This window comes from Lagenorhynchus albirostris, chromosome 12 (assembly GCF_949774975.1).
Source record: "Lagenorhynchus albirostris chromosome 12, mLagAlb1.1, whole genome shotgun sequence".
In the NCBI taxonomy this organism is placed as follows: domain Eukaryota; kingdom Metazoa; phylum Chordata; class Mammalia; order Artiodactyla; family Delphinidae; genus Lagenorhynchus; species Lagenorhynchus albirostris.
The window spans coordinates 35,571,208-35,593,593 of record NC_083106.1 but is presented as its reverse complement, the minus strand read 5'-3'; the positions used below and the strand labels follow the sequence as shown (position 1 = coordinate 35,593,593).

The following is a 22,386-nucleotide window of genomic DNA, read 5'->3' as shown; positions in this document are numbered from 1 at the left end:
TCCTTTTCCAAAAGTTAGAGTGAAGCATATTTGGTTCTCAACTTTTTTCTAAAATACAGTTAAGATGGACTAAATTTTAGGTGTTAGCAAACTAAAAGAGTTAGAATTATATATATATATATATATATTAATATATTTATTTTTGGCTGTGTTGGGTCTTTGTTGCTGCACATGGGCTTTCTCTAGTTGCGGCGAGCGGGGGCTACTGTTTATTGAGGTGTGTGTGCTTCTCATTGCAGTGGCTTCTCTTGTTGCAGAGTGTGGGCTCTAGGCGCACGGGCTTCAGTAGTTGGGGTGCGCGGGCTTAGTTGCTTCGCAGCACGTGGGATCTTCCCGGACCAGGGCTCAAACCTGTGTCCTCTGCATCGGCAGGCGGATTCTTAACCACTGCGCCACCAGGGAAGCACTAGAATTATATATTTTTCAAACCTTTCTGGAGTCATGATTTTTTCTAAGTTAACTTTTAATAGGAAATGTCATACTACATGTTAATAATAGTTAAGAGATTCTAAAGAGTATATGTATTGCTGGTAGGAGGGCAAAAAATTATTCCATCCCTAAAAAGGGCAACATGGTATTATATATAAAAAGCATAAGTGAATTGCTCCTCTGATAACACAGTCCCACTTCTGGGAATAGGTCCTACAACTCTACCTGTACACGTGCAAAAATGACATACCAAGTTACTCATCATAGCATTGTCTATAAAAGCACAGTCTTGGAAACAACCCAAGTGTCCAGCTGGAGAGGATGGTTACATAAACTATGATAAATCCACACAGTAAAGTACTGTGTAGCTATAAAAGAAAGAATGAGGAAGCCATCTCTATACTGTTGTGGAAGGATATCCAGGCTATATTGTTTAGTGAAAAAAGCTAGAGGATAGTACTATCTTTTGTAGAAATGAAAGACAAAGAGAATCTATATTCATATTTATTTCTATCTATAAAAATAACACTATAAGAACACACAAGGAAATAATAAAGTGGTCAACTATAGCGGAAAAAGGTGGACCCAGAATGTGATGGACAGGGATATGAGTGAGATGGAAACTTCTCATTATTTGCCTTTTGAAATATAATTTTAATTCTCCAATTATAAAATGTACTACCTAGTCCAAAAATTTAAATAATTTATGGAAAGATATATATATATGTATATAAATGCAATATATCTACTACCTCATTCCATTCCCCAGAGATAACCATTTTGATCAGTTTCTTATATAGTTTTTCAGAGTAGTCCATTGTATTAGTCAGGGATCTCAAGAGAAACGGAACTGAGAGGATGTGTGTGTGTATAAAATATATGAAAACTGGTAATTCTATATTATGGAAGAAAAAGCATAATTAATATAAAAAGGAAAAAACAGTACATTTGATAGTGGTTAATGTTACATTATATAAAGGCTCCCACATATTGAAAAGAAAAACATTGACTCCACAATCACAAGGAGCCAATTCATGAAAGCAGCCAGGGAGAAAACATTTAAAAAATGTTCAACCCACTACCACTCAAAGAAATGCAAAGTGAGTCGGGTAAAACTTAAAATATATATTAAATTCATTTAGAAAAAGAAGGATAAGCAGGATTGTTATGAGACTTAGATGCAAACTGCAATGCTCGTGTCACAGTAAACTAGTCAGCCTTTCAAGAGCAGTTTGGCAGGATGAACCACAAGCTATAAAATCATGCCCTTTGGCCTAATAATCCCTTTTCTGGGAACTAATCTTGAGGAAATAATTCAAAAGGTGGCAAAAGGCATAGCTCATGAGGATGTTCATCATAACGTTGTATAATCAAAGAAATGGAAAAAACCTAAATATCCCAAAGGCATAGGAATTTGGGTAATTATGGTTTATTACTTTCATGAAATGTAGGCATTAAAAGTCAGTACAAGGGGCTTCCCTGGTGGTGCAGTGGTTAAGAATCCGCCTGCCAATGCAGGGGACACGGGTTTGAGCCCTGGTCTGGGAAGATCCCACATGCCGTGGAGCAACTAAGCTTGTGCACCACAACTACTGAGCCTGCACTCTAGAGCCCGTGAGCCGCAACTACTGAGCCTGCGTGCCACAACTACTGAAGCCCGTACTCCTGGAGCCCATGCTCCGCAACAAAAGCCACTGCAGTGAGATGCCCGCGCACCACAACGAAGAGTAGCCCATGCTGGGCGCAACTAGAGAAAGCCTGCGCGCAGCAACAAGGACCCAACTCAGCCATAAATAAATAAATAAATAAAAAATTTTAAAAGTCAGTACAAGGACTAGCAACATGGCAAATATGCATTATTTTATGTTACATATAACAATTATGTCTTAGCCCTGATAACAATGGAAAGAAAACTGTGTACATGTGCTCAAGAACAGATAGGACTATAGAAGCCTAAAGACAGTGTGACCGATGGGAATATTAGAATTATAGTGACATTTCTTTTTTGTTTTAATTAATATTTGTCTTAGTTTGTTCAGGTTGCTATAACAGAATACCATAGACTGGGTGGCTTATAGAGAAGAGGTTTATTCTTGACAGTTCTAGAGGCTGCGAAGTCCAGGGTCAAGGTGCTGGCAGATTCAGTGTCTTGTGAGCGCTCACTGGTTCATAGACGGCTGTCTTTTCACTGAGTTCTCACATGGCACAGGGGGCTAGCCAGCTCGGTGGGGTCTCTTTTAATCCCAATCATGCCTCATAACCTAAGCACCTCTGAAAGGTCCTACATCCAAATACCATCACACTGGGGATTAGATTTCAACATGCAAATTTTAGGGGCACAAAAACATTCAATCTATAGCAATTGTGTTGTAATATTTTTACAATTATAACTTTTAAAAACTTAGCAATAAGTTAGCATTGTCCCAAACAGTAGCCTCAAATTGAAATTACCAGTTTGTAATTAGAAAAGACTTTAAGAATCATTTGATCCTATCTATCTTCCACTCCCCCACTGTGATGGTTGCAGGTGTAGAATCTAAGGTCAGAGGGCTTTTGACTGTTCTACATGGGCGGGGGGTGGGGGGATATTGTAGGTGCTGGGACCAAAAGCCCCACCCTCTGCTCAGGAACTAGCCACCTCTCTATTGATTAAGTCTGGAGAGATGCTTCAGATGTTAAATATGTATAAGAGAACAGAGATATTGGAAGCAAACTGCATTCCGATATCAATAAAATTGTCTCTTTCTAATGTTAAAACAACAGCTAATACTACCCCTGATATTTTCTAGTTATTAAAGATATTTTATTAAAATTATGATATAATAATGCTTCAATCTACATAAGACCCATTGGAATATTGCTTATCTTTGTTCCCATCTAAAGCTTCAGATTAATTTTTTTCCCATGAATACAGGTGTCCAATAAACAAAGACCCAATGAGGAAAATACATTTGGTGTAAATATTTCATTGTGTTTTTTATGTTTATGTCCCATTTCTTGATCTTTGCCTCAGATTGAAAGACATTTTTTCAGTGTCTGTGGAGTTTAGCTTCCATTTATTGACTTATTTTTGAAGTTGGAATGCATTAGCAGAGATTATCTTCAACATGGGAGATTTCCCAATTAGCAAAATGGATTTGCCAAGCGGGAAAAAGATAGCTGTACATGCCCAAGTTCCTACTGGTGCCTGCCAGGAAAGTAGATTTGGTGTTAACCCCTGTGATGAACATGTTTTTCAGGGTGGATCACTTGTACACGTTCTTTGTTCAGTGGTCTCCTGATGTCTATGGGAAAGATGCCAAAGAGCAAGGCTTTGTGGTGGTGGAAAAAGAAGAACTGAATATGATTGACAACTTCTTCAGTGAGCCGACCACCAAGAGCTGGGAGGTGAGACTCAAGAGGGGGCTAGAGTGTCCCTTAAAGTCCAGTCCACAGGGCTTCCCTGGTGGCGCAGTGGTTGAGAGTCTGCCTGCCGATGCAGGGGACACGGGTTCGTGCCCCGGTCCGGGAAGATCCCACATGCTGCGGAGCGGCTGGGCCCGTGAGCCATGGCCGCTGAGCCTGCGCGTCCGGAGCCTGTGCTCCGCAACGGGAGAGGCCACAACAGTGAGAGGCCCGCGTACCGCAAAAAAAAAAAAGAAAAAAAAAAAGTCCAGTCCACAAACAAAATGTTCTTGTGTCAAAATTCCAGTAACCTCTTGGCTGGCAAGAAGTCAGATTTCCTGTGCCTCTTTGAAATCACATGGGGAAAAAACCTTATTCATCTGTGTTGAAGCTAGTTATGTGTGTCAGAAAGACCTCATCTCCACCCCTACAACCCAGTAATTTCACTTCTCTTTTTTGAAACTGCTGCAGGGTCCCCATTACGTACAGGATGAAAGTCAAGCTTCTTAATTTGACCTAAAAAACTGTTCATAATTTTTTTGAGCACTTACCACACCCTTCTCATGTTAGGGGCACGGTGGATGAGATCAAGGAGTATAGATAAATCATTACAATATAGTGCGATAATTACCGTTGTAGGTGAAATGCCACGTGCTATGGGAGCATGTACCCAGGCACCTGAATGGAGCTAGGGAATCAGGGAATGCGACCCAGAAGGAGTAATCTGAGCTGAGATCAGAAGTGGGAGGACAGGCAGTTGGGGTGAAAGTGGGACATGGAACACGGAACATGTTCTGGCCAGAGAGAAAAGTCTATGTAGAGGATTGACCCAGGGGAGAAACAGAGAGTGTGGGACATTTGATGAACTAATAAGAGTTCAGTGTAGCTGGATCATAAGAGTGCAAAGCTGAGGGAGTGGCAAGAAATGAAGCTGGAGATAATGAAATGGCAGATCACGAAGGACCTATGAACTGTTCGTCATAGGTTTGGTTTGGCTATTTTCCTAAGGGCAGTAGGAAGGCAGCAGTTTGAGCTGTCCTCAAACAGCTTCAACCAGTAGGAGCTGTTTGGAGCCTGGAGAAGTAAATACAGATACACATTTTGGAGAGCTTGCTCTTGCTGGCAGATGTTCATGGAGTTGGACAACACTTGAGGCTTGAAGACCCATTAGGAGTCTCTTGCAGGAATCAGCGTTGAGAGAGAACAGTTGCTGAAAGAGCGGCAGTGCAGAAGATGGAAGATGTCAAGATTGATCTCTTGGTTTTTAGAATGGGAACTGGAGGGATCGAGGTACCTGCCCTTCACTGCGATAAGAAGCATAGCAAGAGGATTAGATTTGGCAGAAAACGCTCTGTGTTCTGGTTTTAATCTAAATTTGAGGTGTCTGTGGAATGTCCAAGAGACAACTGAGAATAAAACTTAGGAAAAAGATCTGGAGATATACTTTCGGAAGTGATTAGCAAAGTTGAAGTTGTGAGTGTAGGTGAGGTCAGCCTAGGAGAGTGTGTCCATTGGCAAAGGAGCAGGACTCAGAACAGAACCCTTCAGGATGCCAGCTCTAAGGGGCCAAAGATAGTCGAGCCCACAAAGGTGACTGAGAAGGAACAGCCAGGGGAGGGCATGGAAAACAAGAAAAGTCATGTCTTAGAAGCCAAGGGAAGAGAATGTTTCAAGAGGGGAGTAGTGGTCAAAAATGCCTAATGCTGCGGAGGAGTCAGAAGGTAAGACCTAAGCTATGTCTTTTGGATTTAAAACCAAGGAGGTAATAGTTGGTGACTTTGACAAAAAGCAGTTTCATTAAAGTGGTAGCTTCAACATGTAGCTACCAGCGTTCAATGAATGAATTGGGGGTGAGTAAGTGGAGCTAGTAAAGGTGGGCAAACCACTCGAATTTGGTTTTGGAGAATAAAAATGAGATGGAAGGCTGGAAGAAGAGGTGAGGGTGGGGAGGTTTTCCCTCTCGTGAGAGAGACTGTAACGTTTTGGATGAGGTCAGCGGGAACGGTGGAACAGAAGGTACAGAAGATAAGGGAATAGGAGAGGGAATAAGCGGGAGGCTGGATCCCCGAGAATTGTCCGGGAATGTGGGGGTAGGGATAGAATCGGTCTTAGGTGGTCGGGCGGCAGAAAAGAATAGGATGTGTGCATATAAAATGTAGACTCACTGGCGGTAAATTCTGCCATTGCTCATTTGATTATTTCTCTGCAGCAGGAGGGAGCACCCCCTAGAAGTGAAGGAGGGAAGACTTAGAGGAATACGGAGAAGGTCTGAAGTAGCAGCTATAGAGACTAGGAAAAAAGCCAACTGAAGAACTGCAGTAGGATGGCTGTCTGGTATTGAAAGCCCTGGTGGGGTCTGACACCAGGCTGCAGTGAGGGCAGGTTTTCTCCAGCAATACTCCCAGCCTGGGTTTAGATTCATCAAGTGGGCAGTCAGATCTTCCAAGGCTGGAACTCTGTCAGACTGGGATGATGAAGGATGATGAGGCCTGCCCCTTGGGTCTAACTCCTTCTGGAATGCCAGGTCCCTTCATATGTGTGTTTGCCCTCACTCGTCCCTTTCTCATTCACTCCCTCGCAGCCCGAATGTGTACATGCACACACACAGCTTTCCATGTCAGACTCCCGTCATCCTTCAAGGTCCAGCTCATGTGTCACTTCTGTGATGCTTTCAGCCAGAGTTACTCCTCCTGTCCTTCCACAGCCCATTGCTCATAGCTCTGTAGTGTATCGCTCAGCACTTTACTTGTTTGCCTGTTTGTCTTCCCACAGTTCATAAGCTTCTTGTTTGAAACCATTGATTAAAAATATTCAAGCCTATTAGGCTGTCCCTCCCTTGGCTCTTCATATCAACTCTTTTTCTGTCTCTGGCCAGTCTCTCTGAGTATACTTTGCTTGTCCCTTTTCTCATGGCGTTCCCTAGTTTGTCCTTGGCTCTCTTTTCTTCTCATCTATTACATCTTCCTTGGACGAGCTCATCGGCTTTCAAGGTTTCTGCTGCTGACTCCCACCTCTGTCTCCTCCACACACCTTTCTTCCAGGCTGCTGTTCTAGAGCACATAGATGCCCCACAGGCATGACTGGGTCTCCACGAGGCAGAGATGGTGTGACACTGGCATTCTGGCCAAGGCGTCAGAGAATATCAATTCCCGTCCTCCTCACATAACCATCTGTGCCCAAGACGCCCCCACCCCCATGAGATATGCGCACAGACGAAGCATAGCTAGGAAATGTATATTTTCTTAGTGAGGCTATGGTCTCTTGCCCAATATGGAGGGCCAGAGAGAAGGTTTAAATTTCACTGGGGATTTAATCCTTTCCCGACTAGGCCTGAATATCTTGAACTGAAGCAGCCCGCTTTTAGGCCTATTCTGCATCTTTCCACTAATCCCAACCTTGAATCTCAGCTCTTGACAACTCCTGTGGGAGAAGAGGCCACACCTACCAGCACCAGAGGAAAAGGAGCTAAAGGGGCATGCAGAGAGAGAAAGGTCTGCTTCCAGATCTAGAGTAGAGTGGGCTTGAGTGAGCCACTCAGACTGAGCCACTGAGGAGAATGAGAGGGCAAATCCCTTTAGAAGGTGTCTCTAGACCTGTAGTGGAAGAGGAAGAAAAGAAGAAGGGATGGAGAAGGAGGAAGAAATGGGTTGGCTTGTTGCGAGCTCCTAGTGTACTTGTTAACACTTGGGACATGGAAAGAAAAGATAACTGGAGAGAGAGGTGACGGGACTATTATCCCTATTTCTTTTTTTTTTTTTTAGATGTTGGGGGTAGGAGTTTATTAATTAATTTATTTATTTATTTTTGCTGTGTTGGGTCTTCGTTTCTGTGCGAGGGCTTTCTCTAGTTGTGGCAAGCGGGGGCCACTCTTCATCGCAGTGCACGGGCCTCTCACTATCGCGGCCTCTCTTGTTGCGGAGCACAGGCTCCAGATGCGCAGGCTCAGTAGTTGTGGCTCACGGGCCTAGTTGCTCCGTGGCACGTGGGATCCTCCCAGACCAGGGCTCGAACCCGTGTCCCCTGCATTAGCAGGCAGATTCTCAACCACTGCACCACCAGGGAAGCCCCTATCCCTACTTCTTGCCACATGGAAGAGAAAGTCAAAAGTACAATGAGGAGAAGAATGCTGTCCAAGCTCCCTCCCATGCAGGAGCAAATTCTGCTTACTAGCATTACCTTAAGGCCAGGCCACTGTGATAGCATTGCTTCGTGGTGGCATTGCTTCTCCTCTGTGGGTGGGGAAGAGGAACCTTCACTCCCCTGACAGGTGTCTGATCCTCAGCATGTCCAAAACGTCTCTTCATCTTTCCCCAAAACTTGCTTCTTCTCATGTATTCCCATCTTAATTAGTGGTGCCCCAAGCTAGAAGCCTAGATATCAACCCAGATTCTTCTCTTTCATCATCATATGTAGTCAGTCATCTCTAGTTAGAATTTGTTGATTCTGATCTTACGTAGGGTGGGGACCACTGCCCTGGTCAGCTGTCTGCACCCTTCACTTAAACTCTAGGGCAACTCCAGTCAACCCAACCACTAGTCCATCCTCCATACCCAAGCTCTTTAAATAAGCTTTACTTCCTAATTTTATAAAAGTAACACCTGCTTTTATTATAGGAAATTTGGAAACTACAGAAAAGCACAATGCAGAACATTTAGAAAATAGTATCTAACCACACATTACTTTTGTACATTTTTTGGACTCATTTTTTTCTATTTTAGGGTGTTTTCTAGGCGGTAAGGGTGAGAGAGTATTTTTGCAAAATGGGATAATGTTCTATGTATAGTTTGGTATCTGGCTTTTCTCACCTGACATCCTGTGAGAACTGTATCATATTAAAGATTTTGAAGCCTCATTTTAATGGTTACATAATATTTTAAACCTCAATCAGAATTTATTTAACAATTCCCCACTTTTAGGAATCGTGTTGGTTCAAGGTTTTCACAAGGATGAGATGATCTGTAACTCTGACTGTTCCCCTAATTTCCTGAAAGTGATATTACTTAGTATAAGGCTATTGATTTTTTTAAGGCTCCTAATCTTTTATATAATGACAGTTTTCCAGAAATGTGAGGAATACCCTTCTTCTCATTGTGCTTCTGGCAACAGAAAGTACTATTTCTATTATCCCTTTCTTAAAGCTTTCGCTAATTTGAAAAGCTGATAAATGATATACTGGAATTGTTTGTGCCACATGCCTGGCAAAGCACCTGGCACTTGCCATCATATAGAAAGCACTCAGTAAATGTTAGCTGTCATGAAGTGTCAGGCACTGAAAAGAATGCTGTCTCACTGGCACAAAATCCAAGTGATTCTGCCCTAGATTGTGTCCAGGCTCTTGCATTGAGAATAAGTTCTGGCTGACCTGAGACTGGTCACCAGTTATCTCCCAGAGCCTCATTAGAACTGACCCCCGGGATGAACTATGTAGTGGCGCCCGATCTCCCAGGGGTACCGGAGACCAAGAGGCCATTTTCGATCTGGAAAACTCACAGAAAGAGCCCTGAAAATTGATCCAATGGTAATCTACATTTCTTTCCAACCCGCTGATATCTGGTCTGGGCAGTAGAGGAGGACTCATCATGCTTATTAGTCATTAAGATTAATATTTTGAAAGGTTAAAAGGTGCTCTTTAGAAAACCTGAATCTAAACTAACATTTTTCTCAGCCTCATATAAACCGGATGTTCTTTCAGTTCTTTGAAGTTTCTCATACCTAACAAACATGACGGTATTGAAGTGAAACGCCATTGTTCTAAGCGTAATGAACCTACCTCTGGTAAAGGCTCCTTTTCATATTTCCTTTGAGATTCAAACTGACGTCAGGGAACACACATAAACTTTTAAAATGAAGGTTTCGCTTTAGAATGCAGGAAAAAAAAAATCTGAAAAGGCAGGGCTAGAAAAGCTAGCTCAGCCAGCTGGAGGACCATTGGGAAGAAAAGTACAAGACAGAGAAGAAGAAAAAAAACAACAATGAGGTTTTGTTGTGCTGTTAGGAAACCACCATTTCAAAGGTGCGAGTGTCTTTTTACAGCCTCACAGCTATGCCTAACAGGAAGTGTGTGTTTGCTCTAAATCCTAATTTGGGTGTGTTCCTGTAGAAATATTGAACTGTCTCCTAAGGGAAACAGAAACTCAATCATGCAGGAAACGAGATACTGCATAAACAGTTGTAGCTCAGTGTGGCTGTAAGTAACAGTGGTGTGGAGGCAGATAAGAGGAAAAACCTGCAGCTCTTTAGAGAGCAAGCAGGCAGTTCACACTACTTCACGATGAGAAGGTTGCCCCTGGACATCCAGATTTTCTATTGTGCCAGACCGGACCAAGAGCCTTTTGTGAAGGTATGTTGGAGTCCTGAGGGCTAATCATGTGCCCGTGAATCCTCCAAGCTCTGCCGCTAAGATGCTTTGAAATGCTTTCTAATTAGAAAGGATCGTGCTGATATTTCAGCCAGAGCAGGTATTTTATTCACTTTGGAGAGAGAGATGGTGTGGTTTGCCCTTTCCCTTTGGAGTCAAAACTCCATACTGATTTTTTCATTCCACAGCCCCACTTTGTACCTGTGTTAAATGTAGAGTTCCCCCAAAATATATGCTTTATTTAATACATTTAAAATGCTGGATTTGTGATTCTTCAACAGTGTTTTCTTTAAGTAAATGCCCCTTGAGAAGACGGTAACATTTAAGGGCTAATTTCCTTACCTGTAAATCCAGCTCAGATGACAGCATTTTGGAAACTAAGTAGTCATTGTCTGACGACCTTCACTAAATGTAATGTAAATGTTTTTTCTCTATGATGCAAAAGTCATTAATATTTGTACTCAGGAATTTTGGTGAATTAGTTACCTTCTGTCTGTATCCTTCAATTACAAAATAATTTAGTGATTTATCCAGACTTTCGGAGAGGCAAAAGAAAAATGATTTTTAACCTGGTAGTTTATAAGTGTATTTATGATGAAATAATAAATGTTGTGTACAACATCATGTTTCTGTTCTCAGCCTTGAAGGAAAGATTATTTTGATGGTTTCTCAACTCTCCATAAAGAATCATACCTAATTGTAATTTAGACTAAAGCTTCGTGTCTCTTTGTATTGTTGCTTTCCTTAGATGTTATCATTTGCTATTTCTGTCAGGGTTGGTTGCTATGATCAGCCTTGAGAGAAAACATTAGGATTCTTGATTAAAGGACTATCCTTATCGTCCCCATTTCCCTATTTATAGAAGACTTGCTCATAGTATGATATCTGTTAGTCCCGTAACAATTCAAATTTAGATGCAGGCTAATGGAGAATAATTTAGGGCATTTCAAGGGTATAAGTCGCTTGTGGAGTTATACATAATTCTTACTTGATGACTGAGCAATAGTAAAACTGGAAAACTTGTGACTTTAATTTGTACATATTAAGTGCTATAGCTGTACTGTGTTAATTCTCCATTTGCTCTGAAATTGACATTGTGATTAGCCATTTCCCCCAAAGTGCTGGCTCAACTTATGTCCTGCCGCTAAAACCCTACCTGTTACAGGCAATTGTGTACCTGAGGTCCTTTATAGCAGGTGAAGGAAAAGCAAAAATACCGTTTTTCTTGGTTTATTTGTCTTCTCCATTTCAGATCATCACCGTTGAGGAGGCAAAACGCAGGAAGAGCACATGTAGCTACTATGAAGATGAGGATGAGGCCGCCCTGCCGATCCTGCAGCCCCACAGTGCGCTTCTGGAGAACATGCACATCGAGCAGGTGGGTTCTTCCTGGGGACTTAGGATGGGTGTCTTCCAAACCTTAAAACACATTTCCCACCCCTGGCATTTGCTCTTCTCACTTGGGGTGAAGCATGAGCCGAGCTTTAAAGGAAGAAACACCAGCAGCCTAACCAGGGCCCTTCTCTGCTTCTGAAAGGCAGCATCCCTGCCACCTTCTTGGGAGTGCAAGGACTTGGCCTGACACCTACGTCCATTCCCCGAACCTGAACAAAAAGCCATTTCTTGGCTTCAAAACAATTTTTAAAGTGTCCTACTATAGTCCTAATGTATTTTAAAAGGATCCAAATTTACCCTAATGATTATCGCAGAGTTCCGATGGTTTCAATTTATTGAGCTCAGTAAAAGTCATATAGCAAGTACACTTTACTTGCTTTATGAAAACCACCTACCACTAGGAGTAATTTTCCTTTTTCTGTACTTTTTTTTGGTTTACTTTCTATTTTCTGAACATCTCTTACGTGAGTTTTTATGAAATACTACGTGCTTGTATTTGAACTTTAGTAAGGGACCTCTTGTGCTTCCCCCATCAGTCAGCTTAGAAACCTGAATTTCAGAGACCTTAAAGAATCATCAAGTTCAAGTCCCTCAATTTACAAATGCCATCTCTGAAGGCCCAGGAAAGCTAGGCGACTTGACCAAGCAGTTACAGGGATGGAGTTCATGCTGATTCTAGAACTATGTCAAGCATTCTTGAGGACTTCAACATTTTATATAGCCTCCTTTGTGTGTATTTTTGAAGAGATATGCATTATTGATATTTATGGCAGCCAAGTTTAATATTAATGTAAGTGAAAGATACAAGTGTAATGAGGACAGACTACATCTGATTACTAGCATAAAGCACCCGTGTCTCCTTGTTCTCACTTTGGTGGGAATTTACAGCTGTCAGTAGCAGCTCTGAGCCTTTGAAGGTTTAGAAAGAACAATTCGAGAAACATGAACTGCTTGGTGAAAGTCAGGTTGAAGTGTAAACAAGAGAGCATGTGTCTAATTCATACCTCTTTATCAAGCTAGGTGCTGTATCTTCAAATATATAGTGGCATAGTGACCCTTCAGGATCATCCCTGAGAGGGAATGCGTGCTCTGGGGAGCATCCCTGCCAAGGGATGATTTTCCCTTCTTGGTTTATAGTGGCAAATATTTGCTACAGTATAGGGGAGCAATATGGAAGTAGTGTAATTATCGAGTTTGAGCCACAGGCATCGGTTTTGTGCTACAAATTCATGAGTGATTTGTAGGCAAACTGTGTATTTACATCTTCATCTTTGGATTCACAGCTGGCCCGACGCCTTCCAGCAAGGGTACAGGGGTATCCATGGAGTCTCGTATACAGCACATTAGAGCATGGGACCAGCTTGAAAACTCTCTACCGGAAGTCAGCATCACTAGACAGTCCTGTCCTATTGGTCATCAAAGATATGGATAATCAGGTGAGGCTTGTTCCTCTTATAGAGGAACATTTTTTTTTTTTTTTGCGGTACGTGGGCCTCTCACTGTTGTGGCCTCTCCTGTTGTGGAGCACAGGCTCCAGACACGCAGCCTCAGTGGCCATGGCCCACGGGCCCAGCCGCTCCGCAGCATGTGGGATCTTCCCGGACCGGGGCACGAACCCGTGTCCCCTGCATCGGCAGGCGGACTCTCAACCACTGCGCCACCAGGGAAGCCCAAGGAACATTTTTTTTAATGAAGCTTTTCAAACCTACACAACAGTAGAGAGACTAATACAATGACGTCTCATCACTCAGATTCTACAGTTAGCAGGACTTTGCCACATACACTTCATTCTTTCCTTTGTTGGCTTTTCTTCCCTGAAGTATTTTGAAGTAAATCCCAATTATTATGTCATTGCACCTCTACATACTTCAGAATGCATCTCTAAAAAAGAAAATGGAGCGTATCTCCAAATACAGTCACATTCTAAGGAATTTTTTTCCTGTACTCATCATGGAGTATATATATATATATATACTCTATATATAATATATATACTGTATTATATATATACTATAATGATATTCTGTAACCTAAAACTGGAGAAGCTGGAAGAAAAGTCAAGTCTAGATTTGGACATAGCTGCAGAAAGCAGTCCCAGTGCCATACCAGAACTTCTTCCAGGTAGCTGAAGTAGTGCCCACCAACCTTGCCGGCATAGTTGCTGAGATGGAGAGCCAGTTAAGGCCATGGTGTGTTGTACCTGAAGGGCCCAGTTGTTACGAAACAGGAGAAAATGCTCTGGACCATTGCTTAGTGCACTTTCACCCACGTTGCTGTCGGTCTTGGAGGCACTGGTGAAATCTAGATATTACCCCCATCTCCCCTAAGCTAATAATTCTTCACTCGGTCAGCCTGGAGTATGAGTGGAATCTGTCCAGGTTTCTTTCATGTACCATCCAGGCCGACTTCTGCTTCACAAAAGGAAAGCATCTTTCAAGTCTGCTCTTTATTCATTTCAACTTGGTCTATATTATAGCAAGAAGAAATTTCTTTACACTTTTTGTAGGTGTCATTATTTTCTCTTCCTGGCATTTGGAAGCAGGGTTTACTTGACAACCATTTATTTATTCATCCATTCAGAAAATGTATAATGACTGTTAGATGTGGGGCACTGTTAAGCATTGGGGAGCTTACTGAGAAGCCATATAATTAGGATCATTTTAGGGGAAACAGATTTTTGCTGTCATAATTTGTCTTGGGAAAAATTAGCAGAAAGAAGGGCACTGTCTTTCTCAACGGTGATCATTCCTGAAAGTAGATTAAGAGTTGTGAGGAATAGTTTAGTTACTATCATTGTTCCTACTGTTATTTACTGATTGAGAACACTTTATTTAATCATAGTCCAAGCTGAACAGTAGGGAGAGTCAAGTTAAAAATTTAAATAATAATAACAAAGGTTTAAAATGGAATTACTTAGGGATTTAGTGAAATGTTTGCAAAGTTAGGTGCTAGTTTTTAGATGAGATAGGGCTAGATGGTTTTAGCGCACACACACACACACACACACACACACACACACACACACACACACACACCCCTGCACCATAAGTATAGATTAGTTCTATTAATTTACCAAAAGAGAACTTGTTGGGGAATGTGTTGGCCTCACAGAGCAGGTTTTGATGATGCCCAGTATTACTCAGCTTCCTATCAGCAGATAGGTAAAGGAGGCCTGCCTGTACCTGAAGATTACACTGTTTGTCTAGAGGTATAATCTTACTGGATCTGGTGCCCTGGAGGCATTTGTGTTATTTGAAGGCATAACTCTGCTTTCCCCACCCCACCTACCCCCAAGGCAAGGATGAAGGCTTGCTGTGTTTGGGAACATGATAGAACAACACCTGTAAGTTTATCTGGAAATGAATTATAAAAAATTCTAAGATAAAAGCATTACGCATGCAGAATGGCAGGCATGAGGAGTTCTACAGAATCAATCCCCAGAGAAACAATCATTACTGGTGGGAATTATAAAAACAACAATCATTTAAAGTCTCTGGAAATTGCCCTAAGGGCATACAGCAAGTGAAGAACCATTTATTTAAGAAAATCTAATGAAGCCCAGTAATAATAGTGAGATTCTATGGCATTTGAAGGCACAGCCTGCTCCCTCCCCCAACCCCTGTTCAGACAAGCTTCCTTCTGGGCACGTGTGGACAAGATGAGGATCCCTCAGCTGCCAGCTCCCAGGCAAAGACTATGATATGCCTCGTCTAGGGGCAGGTCCCCAGCATGTCTTATCCCCTACCCAAGATCTCTGTTTCAGAGGCTAAATTTCAGGGCTCTCTTCCTCTGACCAGCCCCTTCTCAGAGGACAGTTGCTCTACCTTCTGCATGGCAGGCCGAGAATACAGGGGTCTCTACTGCCCTTGCTCCAGCACATAGGGCAGAAGTTCATGTCAGGTGAGCGGAGCCAAGACCAGTGGCTACTGCCCCTGCCCAGCACCTGCTCATGAAACAGGACTGTACCTTTGAGAAAAGCAGGCCACTGTCCAGCCCCCAGCTCCAGGGGAAGAGGCGGACTGTAGAACATATAGCTCAGAAGCTCTCTCCAAAGGAACTGATGTTATTTAGAAGAACATGGGGAAGGTCAAGCCAAAGGACACTCTAGAGAACAATGAAAATTTTGGTGGTAAACAACTAAGAGGAGGCTGGTAGTTCCATGAAGGCAGCAAACTAAGCTGTAGACCATCTAGTTTACCAGAGAGAACCGGGGAAAGAGACAGCTAAGGAGAGCCTTCCTGGAGTCAGGATAAACTTCATAGACTGGCCACAGAAACTACCCCTGCAAAGGGGCCCAAATTTAATTGAATGAGACCGTGGACTAATTTATACCACAAAGCATTGTGGAAAATAATAGAACAATCATCAGGTAATAGAGTCCGATCTATATTAACTTAATTCCAGTGAAATATAGAAATGTTACTCCTATATTGCTCTATGACATCTTTCCACTTTTTGTGGTAATTTTGTTATATTACGTTGATATATATTACAAACTCAACAATAAACTGTTACATAGCTGTTTGTATAATTTTTATCTACTAAGAAAGCTGAGAGAAGAAAGGAGAGCAATTATACATTTATAGGTTTTGTCATATTAACCTTCCTTTTACCACTTTGGGCTATCTTCATTCATTCCCCTGGATTCCTTTGTTCTATTACTGTCAAACATGTTAAAATTTTTGATGGTATAGACCCAACAATACCATTATTCTACAATTTCTTCCTAAGTTAATTAATAGAAAAAAATAAAATGGACATTTTCTTGCATAACCATAATGCTATATACCTAAAAAATTAACAGTAATTTCTTAGTATCATCATATCTCCAGTGCTTAAACAGATTTCCATGATTGCTAAGAAAATTTGTGACTGTTTTTTCCTTGTTCTTAACAGCTCTAGGGACAGGTTTTGGTATGAAGAACAGGGGTTAGAAAGAGATTCTAGACTTCTACGCTACCTAATTTTTAGTATTTCAAGGAGCTAGGAACTGAGTGTACTTGGTAAAGAAGAGATTCCATGATGATGATAATCCAATTTAAATTAGTTTGAAAACTTATAAGACATTTTTCAGGTAGACTCCATTTAAAGCATTGTTTCTTGGGACTTCCCTGGTGGCGCAGTGGTTAAGACTCCACGCTCCCAATGCCAGGGGCCCGGGTTCGATCCCTGGTCAGGGAACTAAATCCCACATGCATGCCACAACTAAGAGTTCACATGCCAAAACTAAGGAGCCAGCAAGCTGCAACTAAGGAGCCCGCATGCCACAACTAAGACCCAGCACAACCAAATAAATAAATATTTTTTAAAAAAAGCATTGTTTCTCAAGTGGGATTTGGAGAAAATATATCAGAATCACCTAGGGACATTTCCAGAACATATATTCTTGCCAGTCCTCACTCCTGCACACACTGGTCAGGATCTGAGCAGAGGATAGGAAGCTGAAGCAGTGGACATGCGTGTTCTGAAAAGACTACTCCTTCCAACCCCAATAAGAAATAATAGAAAAATCATTGATTCAGATACATCTAAACCACCTTTAAAGCCCACAGTATTACGGAATTGTTACTTTTTTCTTAAAAGCCATTTTGAACTAAGATATACTGGATCAGTCACGTTAAGGATGCAGTTTTAGTAAGTATGTTGAAAACTCATTTTTCGAATCAAAAGAGAGAAAAATTAATTTTCTCCAGGGAAACCTCTGGCCACAATTTTACTTAGAAAACACATCAGAGATATGCCTTCATTCTCTCAACCACTCATTTCTGTGTGCAAGATGCATCTTGTTATTTAATGTTTCCAGTATGTCCTCTGTATTCACTAAAAGAAATTTGTCTCTATAGTGGACTTCGGAAGTCTTTTAAAACTGGAGCAATTGTTGGCCTTTGACAGATAAGTTCTCTAAGCCACTTGGGTTCTAATGAGAATTGGGGACATTTTATTTGTTGGATGGTGGTCTTTTTTATTTAGGAACTCTGATTTAGTAATGATCTTTGCTGAAAGAGATATAATGAGATCTCAGAATAGGATTGTGCTAAAATATTTCAGAAAGTCTTTTTTTTGGGAGGTTTATGGTTGAAAGTAGATAAGGTTTCTGTTTTCTTTTGACAGATTTTTGGAGCATATGCAACTCATCCTTTCAAGTTCAGTGATCACTATTATGGCACAGGCGAAACTTTTCTCTACACGTTTAGCCCTAACTTCAAGGTACCTAGATGAAAGAAATACCCAACTTCCTGGTGTCACGGTGTCAGGAGGGTCGGTGGGGTTGGAGATGGGGGGCTGTGGTTGGAGCAGCAGCTGTCCCATCCCGTTACTCGAGGTAACCTCATCTGGCCTCACTCTAGCCTGGCCAGCACTTCATGACTGCAGCACAGAAACTGCTTAAATTCCCTCCCCAGCCCTTGGGAACTGCTCTTTTGCATGGTCTAAGATCAGGGAGGGGTTGCAAGTCAGACCCAACATGTGTCTGAGAGGTCTTTCCTACATCATAACCCCTTTGGAGATCTCATCCTGGTGTGGGAGAGGTCTGGCCGTCAGGAGCTTCCTCAGCCAATGGGTAGTGCCCTTGCACACACACAGGTACTATGCTGTTACTCCCTCTTCGTGAATTCTCCAGATTGAAATGTCTGTTCTCTGTCTTGTGTTTCTGTCCTAAGGTCTTTAAGTGGAGTGGAGAAAACTCATACTTTATCAATGGAGACATAAGTTCTTTGGAACTTGGTGGTGGAGGGTAAGGTTTTTGTTGTTATTATAATTACCACCTGACTTGAGTGAGCCTGTTTTGACCCAGGTAACTGAAACTTTGGTGTCAGGTGATTTTAGCTAGTCCATGTGCTTCGATTATTTAGGACAGTGTGGTCTAACACATAACACTAAGAATTGAAGGTAAAATGACTTATTTATGTGTCTAAATGAGGGACTACTGCCGCCCGTCTTTTAGGAAAGATGGGTCATTTAAATGAAATAAAGGAAATGTACCTTTTGTTTTATAAGCAGTTTAGGGTTTTGTCTGTGTACAGCATAAAAGAAAGAGGTTGGGGCAAGGGAGGACAGAAAGTGTGCACATAAAATTGAAATGTTTTCATCATTTTATTAACCTTTTCAGGGGACGATTTGGTTTATGGCTAGATGCTGATTTATACCATGGACGAAGCAACTCCTGCAGCACTTTTAATAATGATATTCTTTCCAAAAAGGAAGACTTCATAGTTCAGGATCTCGAGGTATGGACATTCGAGTGAAATTCAGACTGCCTTAAAATATGACATTAAAAAGACTGGGTTCAATCAGCCCTGCTAAAGCTGGCTGGAAGAGCAAGCCCCAGCCCAGACTGCCTCATCCCATCATAGTGCTTTCTTTCTGCCTTCATCTCAGCGTGTGATCACATTGCAGAGAGATTCTGAAAGGTACATGTGGAAGGCAGACGATGAAGAAAGAAATCTGAAGTCCAGATTGCTGAAAGGCTTAATACTCTCACTTCCTTCAAATCCATACAGTGAGGAATCAGAATATTTATAGATGTGAGTTGAATGCAATTTTTATTTTTGTTAACTGTGAAAAAGAAAATACTGTGGAAATATATACATTCCTTGTATATTTATCAATATAATTTTCATTACCAAAATGTACAGCGTACTGTTGTTTGCCATGGAAAAGTTTAGTCTCATTTAGAAAAACTCAAAGTGCACAGCACTTAAAGGGAATATATGATTTTTAAAAACTGTTTTATTTATTATTTCTAGTATATTGTCTGAAATGTGTTGGCAGTTTTTTCTTTTAATGTGTCAAATTTTGAAATAAAGAAATGTATACATTTTGTGCTATGTTTTGGCAACAAACCCATTTGATTTATATAGTTTTATATTAAATTTTTTTTGCCCTGATTGTTTAGGGTGATATGTATATGTATGTGCTGCTTAATGTCCAAATATATATATGTATACACACATATATATATATACACATAATTCTGAATTTTTTAAAACGCAATACCAATGTTTATTGATTTGACTGTTGTAGGCCAGCTTTCCATTTAGTCATTAAAAAGGTACATTTTTAGTTATTTACTCTGAACACAACTGTGTAAAAGAAAAATAAGCTATTTCTCTCAGTCATAAGTTGATATTTACAGAAATGTATACCTTTATGATCCTAGATTTAGAACAAACCCTGCTTTTGAAAAGAAAATGTTTTGCTTCTTATAAAATCACGTTAATAACAAAAATTGTATTTTTATTGGATTTTTTTGCATAATTTTCCCCAAGTTTTTACATTAATGAACAGGCCTCTGTTTGAAATGAGACTGAGTGTTTTAATTTCTGTATATTTTATATCAAATGAAAAAAAGGTCAAATTATCCCAATTGTCTTGATTTCTAGACTCTTTTATTTGAGAAAAATCAATGCAAAGAAATGCATTCATACCAAAATTAGAATAAAAAGTAAAAACTTGTTTTTTAATATCAGCTCACTTTCACATCATAAAACACTCTTTTATTAAAGTTAATAATAAAGACTTGTTAAAATTTTAACAAATATTATTGACTGTCAGATGTTTATGAAAGCCAAAGACTGCTAATGGAAAAAAACTGTCAAATGATAGCCAAAGCTGAGAAAGTGGTCTGTCGTAAGTTACATACCCAGTGATCTTTGAAGGAAAAATTAATAAAAAGTAGTGTTTATATACCTGCATTTTAAAGAAGTAAACAGTTCTTAGAATGTTGGCCTTAAGCTGGCAGAATATTTCCTTTAGCTTATTCTCTTATTTTAGACTATTTATAAAAGAGAACAAACAAATTGCCAAGTGGCCTCCTGTCAGATCAACAGTTATTTTACTCCACCCACATTCCACGCAAGTTTAAATGAACGCTATAAAATCTTAAGTCTATAGCCTGGGTGCACTTTCACCCAAGTTCTCCTATTGAGAACTCTTGATTAACAACTTATTGGCAGTTTAACCTTAATCTGCTTGTTAAATTATGTGTTGGTATGAGATACCAGGAATGTCTCATGATGATCACGTTTACCATTTATGCCATTTGCAACCATATGCTATTAACGAAATGGTCATTTTGCATATAGTTCACTCATACCTAGTTTAGTCCATGATATTATACTTGTGAGAGCATATTCAGATGCTGTGTTCTCTATTTAAAACAGTAGTGTCCAATCAGAAATGTGTGGCCCTTCATTTATGGATACTGAATATATGTAATGCAGTGCTAGCCCAGTATTTTCAATAAAGGAATTTATGCATTCAGTGTGACTTTCTTTCCTGAGGATTCATTCAACAAGTAGTTATTGCATGCTAGAGCTTTTACTTGAATGAGAGGATGATGAAGTATCCAAGACTAAATAAATAAGGTCCAGTGCTCATGTTTTTATTGCTGCCTTGGAAATTCCCTCTTTGTTCCCTGTAGCCACTCTCCTATTCTTTCATCAGTTCATGAAAACTGCTCCTGTTACAGTTACTAGAGAAAACTCTTGGCTCTGTCTAGCAGTTTCTCTGTTCTTAATCCTAGCTGTTCTTTGAATAGTGACTTTCTTTTTAACATCTCTCTCTTGACCTACTTTCTAACTTCCATGAGAGACACCTTACCTTACCCTCTGATTTCCTTTGACATCCTGTCTCCTAGCCCCTAAAGATGAAGACCTGAAACAGTGTTCATTCCTTGCCAATTCCTCAGTTCATGAGTCTACTTCAAAAGATGTGGATGGGAGGGGGCAACCAAATGTCTCACCAGACTCTGTTGAAAATGATTTAGATATGCTACAAGCCACCAGGGACACCCTGAACTAGTGTGAGAAGTAGTATTGGCCTTCATTTGATTTCCCTTTCCTTAAATCCTTTTAAAGTTTTAGAGGCATATGAAACAGGACTAATGAAAGAAGTACTTTCCTTTTGAGGAAGGCATTAAGAATCTCTTAAACCAGAAAGGGAAGCTGAGATTCATGTTCTTCTTAGGATGCCTAACCTATTTTTACCAATATAATCAGATAAAGAAAGGTACGGAGGTCAGAAACCAAAGGAAGTTCCAGAAACTAAACAGCTGTACTGGCCCTTTGTTCAAGTATTAAAAGTATCTTTGACTACTTCCTTCTGCCCAATCAGGTCACTCACTCCTCATTCAGGGTAAGCCCTAACCTCAGAGCGTCGCATCTTCCTACCTCCTTGCCTATGACCATTATCCATAGTGATCTGCCAACAAAAGGTATCTTAACTGAAAAAATGAGACTTTACAATTCACACCGAAATCTAAAATCCTACTGCCTCCACCCTTCTACTTCAGATCTCTAGTGGTTCAGAATAAAAACCAGACAGAGACTCCCTGGTATGGTCAAGCAAGCATCCAAATGGTGTTTTTTGATAGAATATCTTTGGAGACCTATTTATTTTCTAGATCAGTGCTGCTCAACAGAACATTCTACTCTGATAGAACTGTTCCATGAATGTGTGTTGTCCTTTACGGTCGCCACTAGCTTACCATACTGGTGTTGAACACTTGAAATGTGACTTGGATGACTGAGGAGCTGAATTTTTTATTTAATTCAATTAATTTTACTAATTTTATTTAATATTAAAGTATTTAAGTTTAGCCACATGTGGCCAGTGGCTGCCATATTGAATAGCACAGCTTGAGATCAAGATTTGGCACGGCCAAATCGTTATGTCATCAGCAATGAACTCAGACTGTTACTCCCTCGCCACAGAGAACCTTTAGTTCTCAGTACTTTGATTTGTCCCTGCCATTATGGATCCTTACAAAACGTGGTACCACCTAAAGTAACAGTGTGTCTCACTGCTTAGGTCATCAACTA

At 40.7% G+C, this 22,386-nt stretch overlaps 1 protein-coding gene and 1 long non-coding RNA gene across 5 annotated transcripts in view; one reads left to right on the top strand and one right to left on the bottom strand.

The window, feature by feature from the left end:
- NCOA7 (nuclear receptor coactivator 7) overlaps positions 1–20,828 on the top strand; it is a 144,825-nt gene extending 123,997 nt beyond the window's left edge. For 2 of the 3 annotated variants that reach the window (XM_060167530.1, XM_060167531.1), the window contains 6 exons: positions 3,669–3,816; positions 11,424–11,549; positions 12,850–13,002; positions 17,678–17,773; positions 18,226–18,299; positions 18,675–20,828. In XM_060167530.1, coding sequence (XP_060023513.1) covers positions 3,669–3,816; positions 11,424–11,549; positions 12,850–13,002; positions 17,678–17,773; positions 18,226–18,299; positions 18,675–18,810 — 733 coding nt within the window. In that variant the 3' untranslated portion in view covers positions 18,811–20,828. Of the gene's footprint in view, positions 1–3,668; positions 3,817–9,870; positions 10,154–11,423; positions 11,550–12,849; positions 13,003–17,677; positions 17,774–18,225; positions 18,300–18,674 lie in introns of those variants that run through there. The other variant, XM_060167529.1, reaches the window with a different exon arrangement.
- Positions 1–22,386, bottom strand: part of LOC132530361 (uncharacterized) — a 74,221-nt gene that overhangs the window by 41,863 nt on the left and 9,972 nt on the right. The window lies entirely within an intron of this gene.